This window comes from Dichomitus squalens (assembly GCF_000275845.1).
Source record: "Dichomitus squalens LYAD-421 SS1 unplaced genomic scaffold DICSQscaffold_71, whole genome shotgun sequence".
In the NCBI taxonomy this organism is placed as follows: Eukaryota; Fungi; Basidiomycota; class Agaricomycetes; order Polyporales; family Polyporaceae; genus Dichomitus; species Dichomitus squalens.
The window spans coordinates 61919-76181 of NW_006766953.1; the positions used below are offsets into that span (position 1 = coordinate 61919).

The 14263-nt window shown below is 55.0% G+C and overlaps 7 protein-coding genes across 7 annotated transcripts; 3 read left to right on the top strand and 4 right to left on the bottom strand.

The window, feature by feature from the left end:
- The first annotated feature begins 21 nt into the window (after positions 1-21).
- On the top strand, positions 22-1252 carry DICSQDRAFT_93445 (20S proteasome subunit). The gene is made up of 7 exons (XM_007370585.1): positions 22-149; positions 207-241; positions 305-428; positions 486-587; positions 644-787; positions 837-949; positions 1002-1252. Exons 1-7 carry the CDS (start codon positions 81-83, stop codon positions 1156-1158), a joined length of 744 nt encoding a protein of 247 aa, XP_007370647.1. The 5' UTR covers positions 22-80; the 3' UTR covers positions 1159-1252.
- Positions 1253-1263: 11 nt separating this feature from the next.
- Positions 1264-2460, bottom strand: DICSQDRAFT_112897 (uncharacterized protein). Its single transcript, XM_007370586.1, has 6 exons — positions 2324-2460; positions 2189-2258; positions 2018-2120; positions 1690-1962; positions 1516-1627; positions 1264-1456 (listed from the first exon to the last, which is right to left on the bottom strand). Exons 1-6 carry the CDS (start codon positions 2420-2422, stop codon positions 1322-1324), a joined length of 792 nt encoding a protein of 263 aa, XP_007370648.1. The 5' UTR covers positions 2423-2460; the 3' UTR covers positions 1264-1321.
- Positions 2461-2640: 180 nt separating this feature from the next.
- On the top strand, positions 2641-3524 carry DICSQDRAFT_19866 (20S proteasome subunit; the record flags this gene model as incomplete). Its single annotated transcript, XM_007370587.1, has 5 exons — positions 2641-2691; positions 2751-2828; positions 2878-2999; positions 3056-3330; positions 3385-3524. Coding segments are annotated over 5 exons (666 nt in total), but the record flags the coding sequence as incomplete, so codon positions are not given.
- An 885-nt stretch (positions 3525-4409) lies between these two features.
- DICSQDRAFT_71137 (uncharacterized protein) lies at positions 4410-5263 on the bottom strand (the record flags this gene model as incomplete). Its single annotated transcript, XM_007370588.1, has 4 exons — positions 4410-4735; positions 4792-4851; positions 4903-5133; positions 5194-5263. The coding sequence occupies 4 exons, from the start codon at positions 5261-5263 to the stop codon at positions 4410-4412; spliced, it is 687 nt and encodes a 228-aa protein (XP_007370650.1).
- A 349-nt stretch (positions 5264-5612) lies between these two features.
- Positions 5613-8847, top strand: DICSQDRAFT_141150 (streptomycin biosynthesis protein StrI). Its single transcript, XM_007370589.1, has 7 exons — positions 5613-5907; positions 5979-6339; positions 6416-6599; positions 6710-6879; positions 6972-7126; positions 7246-8489; positions 8568-8847. Exons 1-6 carry the CDS (start codon positions 5836-5838, stop codon positions 7648-7650), a joined length of 1347 nt encoding a protein of 448 aa, XP_007370651.1. The 5' UTR covers positions 5613-5835; the 3' UTR covers positions 7651-8489; positions 8568-8847.
- A 144-nt stretch (positions 8848-8991) lies between these two features.
- Positions 8992-9809, bottom strand: DICSQDRAFT_163820 (uncharacterized protein; the record flags this gene model as incomplete). The annotated part of the gene is made up of 2 exons (XM_007370590.1): positions 9355-9809; positions 8992-9301 (listed from the first exon to the last, which is right to left on the bottom strand). Coding segments are annotated over exons 1-2 (729 nt in total), but the record flags the coding sequence as incomplete, so codon positions are not given.
- Positions 9810-10388: 579 nt separating this feature from the next.
- DICSQDRAFT_150347 (general substrate transporter) lies at positions 10389-12881 on the bottom strand (the record flags this gene model as incomplete). Its single annotated transcript, XM_007370591.1, has 13 exons — positions 10389-10573; positions 10629-10706; positions 10764-10899; positions 10966-11253; positions 11359-11643; positions 11728-11818; positions 11880-11896; positions 11961-11964; positions 12026-12129; positions 12205-12387; positions 12441-12527; positions 12586-12628; positions 12688-12881. 13 exons carry the CDS (start codon positions 12879-12881, stop codon positions 10389-10391), a joined length of 1695 nt encoding a protein of 564 aa, XP_007370653.1.
- Between the last annotated feature and the right edge of the window lie 1382 nt (positions 12882-14263).

The window sequence follows — 14263 nt, forward strand, 5'->3', positions numbered from 1 at the left end:
ACGCATCCCTCCATTCCCTCCTCCCTCTCCTCGTTGCTCCTCTCTCCTCTTTATACATCTCAAATCTTCAGTCGCCTGCCATGACGTCCATTGGAACGGGATATGACTTGTCAGCTAGCACCTACTCGCCCGATGGCCGCATCTTTCAGGTACGGTCCGGGGACGCGTAACGGGATGTCATTCAAGCCTCTAATGCTCGCGCGCAGGTGGAATATGCGAACAAGGCGGTAGAGAACTCCGGGTATGTCTGATTGTTGCATGGCCACTCTCGCGTAACCTAAAGCTCATTGCATATGTCTTTCAGAACTGCCATCGGCCTTCGCGTGAAGGATGGCGTCGTACTTGCTGTAGAGAAGCTCATCCACTCGAAGCTCCTTGTACCAGAAGCGAACCGGAGGATACAAACAATTGATAAGCATATCGGTCTCGTATGTAGCCGCCATGCTCACCTCTTCAAACGCCTGACAAGGTCTTTGGTCGCTCAGGCTTCTGCAGGGTACCTTGCGGACGGAAGACATGTCTCCAACCGCGCACGAGATGAGGCCTCGAGCTTCCGCGAGAATTATCGTGCACCCGCTACGCTTCAAGTGCGTGCATCTTGCTCGTTCATATCGTCCATCTCTCTCACTATGCGTTTCAATAGTACGTCGTAGACCGCGTAGGTCTGTACGTGCAGGCATACACCCTCTACTCCTCTGTCCGGCCATTTGGCTGCAGCACAATCATCGGCGGCGTAGACAAGCACGGACCTGCACTGTTTGTCATCGAGCCTAGTGGCGTGTCCTACGTACGCTCCATCTGCTTATCCGCCGCAGAAATCCTGACGCCGTGCATAGGGCTACCGAGGTGCTGCCGTCGGCAAGGGTCGCCAGCTTGCTAAGACTGAGCTAGAGAAGCTCAAGTTCTCAGAACTAACGATGAAGGAGGCAGTTACGGAGGCAGCACGAATGTGCGTTCCCATCGCTCGGTCCCCGCCATACTCTAGACTAATCTGGTTTCAGCATCTACCTGGTACATGACGACGCGAAAGAGAAGGACTTTGAGCTCGAGATGTCTTGGGTAGGCGACGAGACGAACGGCATCCATCAAGCGGTCCCCAAGGACCTCTTGGACGAAGCATCTCGGAAGGCGAAGGAGGCATTGGAGACCTTCGAGTGATCGTGTGGGCATACCTTGCATTGTAATCTATATGGACGCATCAAACTTGACAGCCCTGTGTACAACACAACGCGCTCAGAGGATGACAGAAACCTTTCATTACTATCAACACAACAAAGGCAGAAGGGCAGCAAGTTGTCCGAGAGGCGATACGGCTACTGGTCTATACAATCTGCTCAAGCTCGCGCGCATACTGAAGGTTTGCGGAAATGAGCCTCTCCTTTGGAATCTCCACCTTCTCTTCGGTCTTCTTCGCGAACGTGATCTTCCCTGCTGTGAGATCTACTTGCCATCCCCGCTGAGAGCACGTACGTTGCATTAACGAAGCATTCGGACAAAATGTGACCCACGACGTACCTGTTGTGCAAATGTCAAAAGCTCATTCTGGCTCTTGAAAAAGAGCAGTGTCGCCGCGTCTTTCAGTGGCAAACTATCATATGCTGCCTCTTCGCAACCCGCGATCTCGTTCCTGTACGTACGGAGAACTGCGTGAGCACTGTCTTCATGGAGACATTCCAGAGGCTGAAGTACCGAATAGTACCCATGAGACTGTCGACGAAGAACTTGTACTCTTCCGTTGGCGCCTCTTCTCGCGCGTTCCACACCTTGCTGTAGCTGCCCTCCATGAGCCACTGCTCGAGGTTGATGGGGTGTGCGATGTAGGGATTTGCAGTGAGTGAATCTGCAGGTAGTGGAAGGGATTCGAGAGTCGTGTGGAAGTCGGCAATACGGTTCTGGGTGAGGAGACGGATCAGGTTCAGGCCGCGGAGAGGATATTCGCGGGGTGATGGTGGTAGGATGGAGCTATCATGTGGGTGCAGTGAGCGGACAGTCCATGCGGGATGAGTGGGGAACGCACCTGTAATCGTTGTAGAAAGTCTGCAGTTGCGAGAAGTAACGGTCAAATGATGGGATGTCTTTTGTACGTATGCTCCAGAACGCGCCGACTTCGAGGACATCGCCTATATACGCGCAGAGCGTCGTGTCCTCTCAGTACCGTTCTCTGGGTGCACATACTTCTCCTACTTACGTGCAAGGACGAGGTCTTGTGGATCGGGATTCCCATATGGTACAAAAAGACCGGCCTCAGTAAGGCCAATCTATACATAGCACGCCACGATCAGAGAAGTTTGTATGAGAGGAGGACCGGGGAGAGAAAGCGTACCTTCAGCTTTGTGAGGAGAACTCCGGTCTGCTGTAGATTTCCGGAGATGAACACTTTCTGGAGCTCCTTATAGCCTTGCACAAGTTGTGGAGGTGCCATATTTGTTTCCTATGAGAACTTGAACTGTCGTAAATGCGTCGGCGAAGGGGCGTGGAGGAGCTGGAGATGGTCGAGGAGAGCGAGAATGGGATGCGTTCAGTGAAGCGCCCGCGACGCGCGTCGGACGCGTCACCCCATCAGCCACCCGCGACCTGCGTACCTGCGCTCATCCTCCTCTCTTCCCCATTCCTGTTACACACGACATCCCACCCGACGACATGGAGACAATTGATATTGCACGTCTGAAATCTGGCGAGGTCAACCTCGGCGTATGTTTGGACGTTCTGGTATTATAGGAATACAAGCTGATGATAGCCTCGGGATATAGACCTCGATCATGGCTGTCCAATTCAAGGATGGCGTTGTCGTCGGCGCAGACTCTCGCACAACCACGGGCAGCTACATTGTAGGCTTACCAGTCCCCTTGATACAACACAAGCCTAACGTCTGTTTAGGCGAATCGCGTGACAGACAAACTCACCCATGTACACGACCGCATCTACTGCTGTCGGTCAGGTTCCGCGGCGGACACCCAAGCCATTGCAGACCTTGTGCACTACTACCTCCAACTCAACACGTGAGGATCCATGGTTTTTTTTCACCGCATCTCTAATTCATACAACGGATTGCTAGACAAATGAGCGGCTCGCCCCCACCCGTACACACCGCCGCGACCATCTTCCAGAAGTTCTGCTACGATAACAAGGACGCGCTCTCTGCGGGCATTATCGTCGCGGGTTGGGATAAGGAAGTTGGCCCCAGTGTATACAACATCCCTCTCGGCGGCGGTCTCTTCAAGCAGCCATGGGCAATCGGCGGGTCGGGTTCGACGTATGTGTACGGTTACTGCGATGCGACATACAGGGATGGCATGAACCGTGACGAGACGGTCGAGTTCGTTAAGAATAGTATGTTTTGATTTGCCGGACTTCTGTACGACTTGGTACTGACCGAGCCCGCAGCGCTCGCACTGGCAATGTCCCGGGACGGCTCCTCAGGAGGTGTCATCCGCATGTGTGTGATCACAGAGGACAAGGTCGAGCGGTTGTTCGTCCCTGGAGACCAGCTTCCCAAGTTTTGGCAAGGGAGGGAGGTTCTGGGCACCGATCATAAGGACGCCAGCCTCGCGTCTGCGGTGGCGATGGCTGTCGATGCATAGAGGTCGGATTCGAGCATGCGTGTGTACCATGTAACTCAGGACGATTGTGCCGAGTGATCGGCAATGTATTGGTAGGAACGTATCATAAGGGTGCGTGTATGGGATGAGTAGGGTCAAAGCAGAGGTATAGTATTAGGGACAACATGCTATAATGCCGACGTCCGAGGGGGTGTCGCTGTCCAATTTGGCGAGCTCTCCAATCCAGAAATGACATCAAGGCCCTGCTCCCACATCCGTATCCTCCAAAGGGCTATTGCGAGGGGAACGGTGTCACCACGCAAGAGTGTCTGCTCATCCGAACAAACAAGAATTGCGTGGCTAGCCTTTTGGTCACCCTTTGCGCGCCCTACGCTTTCTGTGGTCTGGGTCTCGTCCACTGTTCGTCCGGCATGGCTAGCTCCTCGCCGCCTCGCCAAACCTTCCGCTCGCAGAACTTCCGTGAGAGCAGCGAGTAGCGCAGCACGTTGCGTTCGAGATGGGAAAAGTGGAACGCCATTGTAGACCGGTACTCGCGTCGGAGGCAAGACACGGTGCTCATCAACAAGCTCCCAGAGCTCCTTGGCATTAGGACGCATTTCACAGAGAGGGAGCGTCGACGAGTCAAGCCGATCGTCTTCAATTGGTATTGAAGAATTGTTTGGGACGGGGCGCTGCTTCGTTTCCGGATCCCGGTTGAGAGGAGGCACGACCAGGACAGCAACCGCGTTCTTGAAGGGTATTGCCCCAGTCGACTTGATCTCGGCCCACTCAGCACGAGTCAGACGCCTCATCAGGGGTGGGGATGTGGGCTGCTGTATGCGTCGTAGTTGCTTTGCAAGGAGGTGAAGCTCATGCAGAACACGGACGCGCAGAGCATGGCTGATTTGCTCGAGTATGAGATGGTGCATCTTCAGCTCGGGGAAGTATTGCGGTTTGAAGCGTTTGTAGGAACCTGCCGACAGGACCTGCAGGTATGTATCTCACACGCAGAGTCAACGAGAGTGATGTCGCACCTGTCTTCAACGTCTGCTCGAACACAGGCTTCCAACACAGCAGGTAATTCGACTTCCCTCCCCTGAAGCGTCTGAAGGCGGCATGTTCAATTCCACTAGGAAGGCACGCGGTCTGTGTCTTGTCTCCAGGAACAATTGAAGGAGCCATCCGAATCATTAGGTCTATTGAAGACGAGTTAGCGAACCTATGGAGGTTAGGGTATGGTCCTGTAACACACCCCGTGGCAAGACCCACCCAGTCTCGTAGCACTTTCGCAGGGGACTACCAAGCATTCGCACTAACCCGCTCGTCAGGAAAACACGCGCGATCGAGACGAACAGCAGCATACGATATGGGTTCCCGTAGAATGACCTCTCCTCCCGTGTCATTGCCCTCGGCATTGCTCCAGGAGGAGCACGTCCGCTCCTCTGCTTGGCCCTCCATTGTGTTCGAGAAATGCGAACTTCTGGAGCCAAGCCCTTCTCCCGCTGATAGCGTGCATGTCTAAAGATGAGACGGACAGCCTTGCGGTCCAGCAAAATCGACTGAGTGCGGCCACACGGCGAGACATTGACCTCTTCTGGACGCGTGAAGACGTGTTTCGCGGGACGCTCGACAGTTGGCCTCTCTATCTGCTGACGTGGGGGTTTTAAAATGCGATTGCGGGCATGTTGGAGGTTTCGCAGAAGTCGAGGGATGAGGCGAGGCATGCATTCCTGAGCAGGACGGTAACGCGAAACGGCCCGCGCCTGCTTGCGACACGTTCCTTCGGACCGCCCGCGTCGTCTACGAGCTTTCGACTACATTCGACTTCTCCTGCCCGGTCGACATATCATTTGCACTCTTGACTAGCGACCACCAGTACCCCAAATGCAAGCCGATATCTCGGTGTTCGATTCCTGATTAGCTTCGCGCGCGCGGGGCGACTCTTCAATGATCGGAGAACGCGCGTGCGCACATGCTTGCCCCTGGCATGAAGACCACAGCAGGACCGTCACTTGATAGGCAATCGTCTCCCTCCCGTTGGACGGCTCTCGCACGATCAGGCACTCGTGCTGTGCCGATACTGCGGCCAAACGCTCTCCTCGTCAGCAGTTCGAAATCTAGAGCGTACGGCGGGTACACGGCAAGAACAGATAGACAGTAGAACCCCAAGATTGTAGACCACGATTCCATCCGGTCCGTGATGCCATTGGCAGGAGTCAACAACATTAAAGGCGCATGGCGACGTTCTTTGAGGCTCCCCGGAAATTCAGCTTCCACCTTCCTGAAAACGAGCACAATGCCGCACGACTTTGGAGACGCCTCTGCACCGGTCACTATCGCTGTTATCGGCTGCGGCAACCGTGGCCGAGTATGTGCCGTGCCATTCATGAGCACTACCATTATGCATCCACCTGTGCTCACTGAGTTATCTGTTTCTAGACTTACGCCAGTTATGCCATCGCTGAACCGACCCAATGCAAGGTCGTCGCCATTGCAGAGCCTCGGCCGATGACTCGGAAGCTCATGGCAGAAGCACACTTTGTGGACAAGACGCTTGTCTTTGAGGATTACAGGGACCTTCTCAAGGCCTCCGCGGAGACTATCCAAACGGTCGGGAAGCGACTCGCCGACGCTGTCCTCGTGACGGTGCAGGACAGTATGCATGAGGAAGTGACGCTTGCTTTTGCGGAGCAAGGGTACCACATCCTGTGCGAGAAGCCCATGTCGACGACCCTCGAGGCCTGCTTCAGAATGGAAGCCGCCGTGAAGAAGGCTGGGATTATCTTCGGGATGGGTCACGGTCAGTTTCGTCACAGAAGTTCTCCTAATATCCTCGAGGTATTAATGTACCTTGACTTCCCGCTGAAACTCTGTAGTTCTTCGCTATTCGCCATACAACAAGGCATTGACAGAGGTGGTGCGCTCGGGAGCTTTGGGTCAGCTCATCAACGTCGTGCACATCGAGCCAGTCGGCTGGTGGCATTTTGCACATTCATACGTGCGTGGCAACTGGGCCCGCGAGAAGGACAGCGCATTCTCGCTGATGACGAAGAGCTGCCAGTATGTTTCCTTCATTGATCACCGCCTCACGACCTATGCGGTTCCAGCGATCTATCTCCAACAAGATTCTGACACGCGCTTCCCTTCCTGCTTGGATTCAAATTGAACAGCGACTTGGACATCCTGTGCCACTGGCTTTTCCCCGGCACCGTATCCCGAGTATCGTCGTTCGGCTCCTTGCAGCACTTCCGCAAGGACCAGAAGCCCAAGGAGGCAGGCGATGCAACGCGGTGCCTCGATTGTCCGTACGAACAGGACTGCGCATACAGCGCGAAGAAAGGTGGGTGTGCTTTTTCGTCCGGTCCGAAAACCGTTTTGCATCCGTCTCCAGATGTCTAATAAGCTCCCTTGCGTTGCACGTCCTTGATACAGTATATCTCGATCCCGCAACACTGCGTCAAGACGGCTGGCCTTCCTCAGTCCTCGTTGACGGCATCCCCGACATTGAGAACGTCACCGCCGCATTGCAGACCGGGCCGTATGGACGGTGTGTATACGAGTGTGACAACGACGTCTGCGACAACCAGGTACGTCCCCTCCCTCCTAACGCTGTAACCACTTTCCGTACCTGACCAACGATGTTCACGTACCCCCCTCTCTGCTGAACGCCGTTGTAACTGTAACACCGGGACTCGACATGCTATAGGTCGTGAACATCGAGTTCTCCACGGGGGCGACGGCCTCGTTCACGATGATCGCGCACACCAAGCTCCAATGCGATCGCCAGACACGCATCCACTTCGCGTTTGGGGAGATCGTCGGCGACATGAGCTCGTTCACCGTCACCGACTTCCGCACACGCAAGTCGACGCACCACACGCCCAAGAGCGAGGGCGGCCATCACGGTGGTGGCGACCTCGGCCTGATCCGCACGTTCGTCGAGGCCGTCCGGACCAAAGACCAGTCCCTGCTCGGGACGGACGCGACCGACGCCTTGAGGAGTCACATTGCGGTGTTCGCTTCGGAGAAAGCGCGGTTGGAGGGCACAGTCGTCGATGTCGTGCAGTTTGAGAAGGAGATGAGGGAGAAGTATGGTGTGGAGGAGGCGTGAGGGATATCATACCACTTGTCCTCAGTAATCGGGATATCCCGTCGGTTCCATGCCTGGATCCGATGGTTTGAATTGTATCAAGAGACAACGATTCTTGTATCACATACTTGAATTGCTACCTCAAACGCTACAAATACTAAGGTATACGCATAACTAGATATACATAAATCAACAGAGGAGTGGGAACGTCCAGGCTAAACATGATCGAGAGCGTCGACATTGTCAAAGGTTCGTGCATCAGCGAGGAGGAAAACAACGGGTACAATGCACCGCAAGACGAGCACAAGATACAATAATGAGAATGGAGCAAGGATTAAGATGTGTGAAAAAGCACAAAGCAATGTGAAGGCGCTCAGTCCATAGACTCGAGCTCTCTGCGGATACGCTCCCGCACCTCGCGCAAGCCTCCACCCTGAGGCTTCACCTGCCTCGGGCTGCGCGTAAGCATCGCGATGGCGCTCTCGTCCTTCGTCTTCAACTTCGACGGACTACTAGGCACCGAGCCCGGCGCCCAAACGCCCGAGCTGCCCTTTCGTGGGCTCGCCAAAACCTTTCGCGGACTCTCCAGAACGTCCGCACTCGATTCAGGACCTTCAGCGTCGCTCTCAGATTCAGACGCGGCGGGCATCTCAAGCCACTCCTCCCCAGATAAGTTCAGCCGTTTCAGGAAGAACGGGCACAGCTTCACGAGCATCGCGAGCGACTCCTGCGCCTCCGCGACGGACAGCGGGACCGGGGAGGACTTGATGACGGCCGCGGTGACCTCGGACTCAGGCATGGCGCGGCGCTTTCGCGTGCCCGGCGCCGTTGCTGCGGCTCCGACGGGGTTTGAGAAGTACCTGGGCGCGAGCAGGCGGTTCAGCATAAGTACGGGCACAAACGCAGAGAAAAGGACGAAATATCATGAGGGTACGCACATCCAGACGCTTTCCGCGACGCCGGACAGCCGGCCGAGTAGGCAGCGCCGGCGTATCTCTTCCTGGCCCAGCCTGAAAAGGACGTCCTTCGACATGGGCGCGCCCGTGGGATTGGCCTTCGTCGGAGTATTCTGGAGCGAGCGCTGTCGGACGCGCTCGTACAACGCTTGACGGCGTGAGCTTGTTGGAGTCTGGGGGACGGTACTGGCATCTGGGCCGCGCTGGTGCACTGGGGTGGAGGGCACCGAATCATCGGAGTCGGTTGCAGTCGAACGTCCGGATAGAGACGGAGTGCGCGAGCTCGTAGGCGTTCGCGGGTCCGCGTCGCTATCCACGGCCGAATGACGCGAAGACGGCGTCTTCGGGAAAAGGATGCGATTCGTAGAAGGTGTTTTGAAGATTCGGTCTGCGGATGGCGTCTTGAAGATGCGATCCGTGGAAGGCGTTTTGAGAATGCGGTTCGTAGAAGGCGTGGCCAACCGGCTAGAAGGTGTGGAAGGGAATGGAACGGCGAAGTCGGAAGCTTTCTTGTTTGGGGATTTGGAGGGCGACCTGGATGCTCCGCGCGTGGGCGAGCCAGGCGGCTGAGGCGCAGCAAGAATGGAAGACGCAGAAGGGGACTTTGGGGACGAGGAGGCCAAAAGACGCGTCAGGGTTGACGGCTTCTGAACTGCAGGTAGGGGAGGTAGGTCGGCAATGGGGATCGGGGGTATTGATTCCTCCTGCGCATGCAGCTGGAAGCAGACCAGGTGAGTAGCGAGTAGCGAATGAAAGCTGAGCTTCTGACCTTCACCCACTGCTGCAGCTTGGCCAGGACTTCTCGTCCTCGAGTAGCGCTCCCGGCTGCCCAGCGTGCTACGGCCGCCATACCGCCCCTCATGTCCTTGTCAATATCCATTTCAATCTCGATGCCGATCCCGTACGCCGGGACCCTGTTCGCCTTGGACTTCTGATGGTGAGTCGCCTGGGTGATCACGATGCCCATCCCTCCTCTGGTCCAGTCCTTGGCAGGAACTTTTGCGGCGGGTTTCGCATCATCCAAGAACGGGTTATCTTCTTCACCGTCGTCCTTGGCTTTCCCCTTCCCTGTGGTGTTGCCTGACTTGGACGATAATGCCTTCCCATCCCATTCCCATAACCAGCAGAGACGCTTCAAATCGTCGATGTCAATCCTGGTCGCGAGGCCAGTATAATTACCAAGCGACATGTGGTTGAGCACATTGCGAACGACGCCGGTTTCTTCTGAGGGCGAGACAGCACAGGCCGCGAGAGCATGTGCTAACGCTTGTTGGAGAGAAGTTTGGATTCTGTGTAGACGTGCAAGATGATCGGGTAGGCTGTTGAGATCGAGCTGTGTGTCCGCCTTGCGGCGGGAGGTCGTCGATGGGGTAGGTGGCCTGCAGGGAGAGTGAGTTGAAGGCATCCGTTCGAATTACAGACGTGGTTACGGACACTGTGCTATCGCGTCGAAGTCGTTTGGGTGTCAACACATCCTCGTCGTCGGACGTTGGGAGGGTGCGTTTCTTTTTAGGCGAGACACGAAGAGCGGTGTACAAGTCAGACATAGTATGTGTGTGGAGAGAACGCAAGTGCGACTCAACCAAGTCGAACACGGGCGTCCTTCCCGAGTCGCTTGCACAGGATCATCTACGCGACGCGATTAGACGCGCCCATGCAGTGACGCGCTTTCAATCTCCGACAATGCGTAGGTTGTGCGTCAATAAACGCTTGTGGTAGTCAATTCGCGAGGTATATAGCATGCTGGGATACTACGGATACATGCGCGGGGTGCGTTGATACAGGTATTGTTGCTGTCGTAAATCATGCAGTCTTCTCATTCTCTCTAGGGACAGCATCCTCCCTGAACGAACCAATGCGGCTGCTCGTTGTAATGCCCAGTATCTCGTCTGCCTCAGGCGAGCCCGCTGCTGGGACATCCTTGCGCAAAGAAACCTTCACGGGCGACACCCCTTCCTTATACGCCAGAGCAAAGATCACGTCCATGTCTACCAACGCTCGTCAAAGACCCGTGCGAGTGCCATAAATAGGGAACGTGCATACCTTCCAGTGAACGACCAGCCGTTTCCGGTAAGAACAAGTAGACGACAGGGATGAGCAAAGCGTTGAGAGATGCGAACACTATCGACTACCACGTCAGCTCGAGCGCACGATCGCAAGAACATCACGACAACGCACCGATGTACGTCCGCCAGCTGATATTGTTGAATGACGGCCCAGTGATCATGACGACCATAAAGTTGAACGTCCAGTTCGACGCCGTGCTGAACGCGTTGGCAGGGGCACGGATGCGGAGACCAACGATCTCGGCGGGCTATACGAGTGACCCGACCGTCAGCTTCGAATTGACCACCACGAAGGGAAGTTCCGAGAGACATACGTAGAGCCATGTCATGCCAAGCCACCCGACCGCGAAGAACGAGTTGAACACGAATAGCAGCACAGCCGAGGCGACCTGCGTCCCCGAAGTGTCGATTCTCCCGAGAACAGCGAGAAGGATCATGGTGATAGTTTGACCGACAGCGCCGAACAGCATGAGCGGCCGGCGACCGACACGATCAATGAGGAAAATGGCGATTAACGACGCTAGGAAGTATTCGGTCCCATTACATGCAGCGATAATGCGCGCCTTTACGTCGTCAATGCCCAATCGCTCGAATAGCAGTGTCTATAGATATGCATGGCGCATCGGGTTAGTGATCGGCGGCCTGCTGTATGAACGAAGATGACGGGGCTTCGCGAAGGGACAAGAAGAGAAGGCACATGTACGCACGGCGTAGTAAGTGATGATGTTAATGCCGGTGATCTGCTGGAAGCACTGTACGACGACACCCAGGAACGCGCGGCGGAAGTTCTGGGACGGTCCGCCGGTGAATATCTCGCGCAGTGGCGAGCTGTCGTTGCCAAAGTGCGTCTCCGCCGCGACGGCCTCCCTGATCGCGTGGTAAGTCTGATGCACGTCGGCGTCCGTGTGGGGCTTTCCTTCGAGCGCAGAGATGACCGCTAGAGCTTCAGCGTTGCGCCCGTGCTTTGCAAGCCATCGAGGTGACTCAGGTAGCTACGGCACAGGTGGCGCAGATGAAAGATGCAGAGAAATGGCGTAAGTTGCGACTGAAGAGCGCAGCATCGTGAAGGGTCTTACGAAGAATATACCAACGATCATCATAAAGGCAAGCAGTATTTGGAGGGCAATGGGCACCCGCCATTGCGCTGACGAGCCAGATAGCCAAAAGCTGTGTTATGACAAGACGTCAGAAATGCTCTTTGGTACCTGAATGGAAGATTCAGACTCACAAGGCGAAATCTATCCACTAGAGGTAATAATGAACACGCGTTGGGTGCATACCAGAAGGAGCACAAGCGTCTACAACTCACATATCTGTAACAAGGTTGTGAGAATGTGGAATAGCTCGTGGCGAGCCACAATTTACAAGACTCACGAGATCATAATGCCAAGTGTAATCAAGCTCCCTTCAATCATGATGAGACTACCGCGCCTTGCGGCAGGTGAGCACTCCGCGTGGTACGAAGGGACGGTCGACGTCTTTTGTTTTCACAGCGCACATACGAGTAAGAAAACGAATATCAGGAGCATGTAACGGAAAAATCAACTACTTACGTTCAAGCCATTACCCAGCCCTGTGATAATGCGAGCCACGACCATCTGAGCGTAACTGAACGACGTTGTTTGAAGTATGGCACCGATTATCATGATTATGCCACCCAAGACGATCGTTCGACGTCGTCCGAGCCAGTCACCTACCCATAAATTCGACAAGGCGCCAATGAGGCAGCCAATCTCCTATGCAGTGTATGAGCAGTGTCACTGGTAATAACGGGGAATGAGGCGCTCACGTAGATGGCGACGATGAAGCTTTGCAATGTTGCATCATTGGAGGGATGGTTGCTATCTACAATGACTTGTGGGAATACATCTTCGAACTATTCGATCGCACTCAGTCGACGAGACGGTGCCTTCCGACAAGAGACGATGACCTACCTGCTTCGCCGAGAGTAGCGCGGACATGACGCCCTGATCGTAGCTGACGGATGATGCTCAGATTGACTCATTAGATTGCAATGAAACAAATGGAAGACACACCCAAATAATGTGAATCCTGTTCCAGCGACGAAGGCAATCGCCGCTGTCAGCCTTGGGCCCTTCAGAAGGGGTGCCGCGGCTTCAACCTCAGCTGCAAAGTCCGGCGACCCCGAATGCACTGCGACGCTCTCTTCCGTTTTCCTCGGCGTGTCGTCGACATCGGACGAGCGGGGGGACCTCAATGGGCTTGACATGGTGAAAGGTGGGGGTTCGGGGACTATGATAGCCTGAGAACGCTCGACAGAACGCGAGCGATAGCGGGTCCCACCCATTTCCCCAGAGAGCCTATTTAAAAGACAGAGAAGCTCAGCATCGAGGAGCCGGAAATCCGAACCTGTCAGAGCAACAGAGGGCGAACGTCTTACGCGATCACATGGCTGCAGTACGGGGTTCTTTCTAGCGACCCATGCACTCCACCCGCAGACGATTTGGGGTTCTTGAGACAGTCACGAGTGCAGGATTTCGTCAAGGCGGCGTCACAACTGCCAGCGCAATTGGGAATGTCCGTGAACAGCGGCAGCGGCTACGGCATCCATAAGAAATGTTCTTGCCAGCTATCTGACGGAGTACGGGCGAAGGATGTGCATCGGAGTACATGGCGGTCGACAATATTGCTCTTCAAACGCTCGTCGGACGGAGGCAAATATTGTGGCTGCGATGACGTCGAAGAAGAAGTGTTTTACAGGATAACCGAGCGATCAAGCATCAACCGGGGTCCGTATACGCAGGTATACGCGCATCACAATGGCCATGGAATTTCCATAGCAGGCAGATGGTATCGAGGTGGCTCTGGCCTCTCTTCCCTTGGCCACTCCGTATGTCGGCACCAGTACGCAAAGGCGGCGAGTGTGATTTCTTTGTCGGCACTGCTTTAGTGACATCGTGAAGAAGGGGTTTCCAGGACTCATCGTGATGCCTGGTGATTGTTGTCCGCTGCAGGGTGTCCACGAGATCGCCGGCTCAAGAATCTGCAAGAATTCCCCATTTTCCAAGGGCGTCTTGCATGGTGGAAGATCCAGCAGGAGGTAGAAGATATGATGCTGTCGGAAAACGCCTTTGGCGGTGGCGCGGCTTCCGCCACAATGCTCCGGCGCTTCGGACTGATCAATGTTCAACGTCTTACAGGAGAACTTGGACTACCAGACGGACCAGGGCTTCGTCATCGCCGCACTCATATCAACTCGATATGCACTCAATCGACTATCCGTTATGCTGGTACCTGGATGGGAAGTCTGTCTATCAAACATGTCCTGAACTCCGCCTCTCACGTCGGTATATCCCCCCTGCCCTTTGGTGCCTAGGGAATTACCAAACTCACGAAGCCTTGAACATCAACTGGCCACGCTGCTGTCACGGCTCGCACGCTTCATTCATGCTGTTGTCCATGAAACCAGCGAGCGGGTCCGATCCATAACATCACGCAATCTGAACGTGAACTGTTGCAGGATGACTGTCGTCCGACACGCTTGTTCCCTGAAAATCTTGGCGTATCGTTCAGCCTTGACACTATTTGTTAGCATCATTCCTTGTTGGGCATCATCAAGGCTGAAGCAGCGATACCGGAACTGAGTGGCCC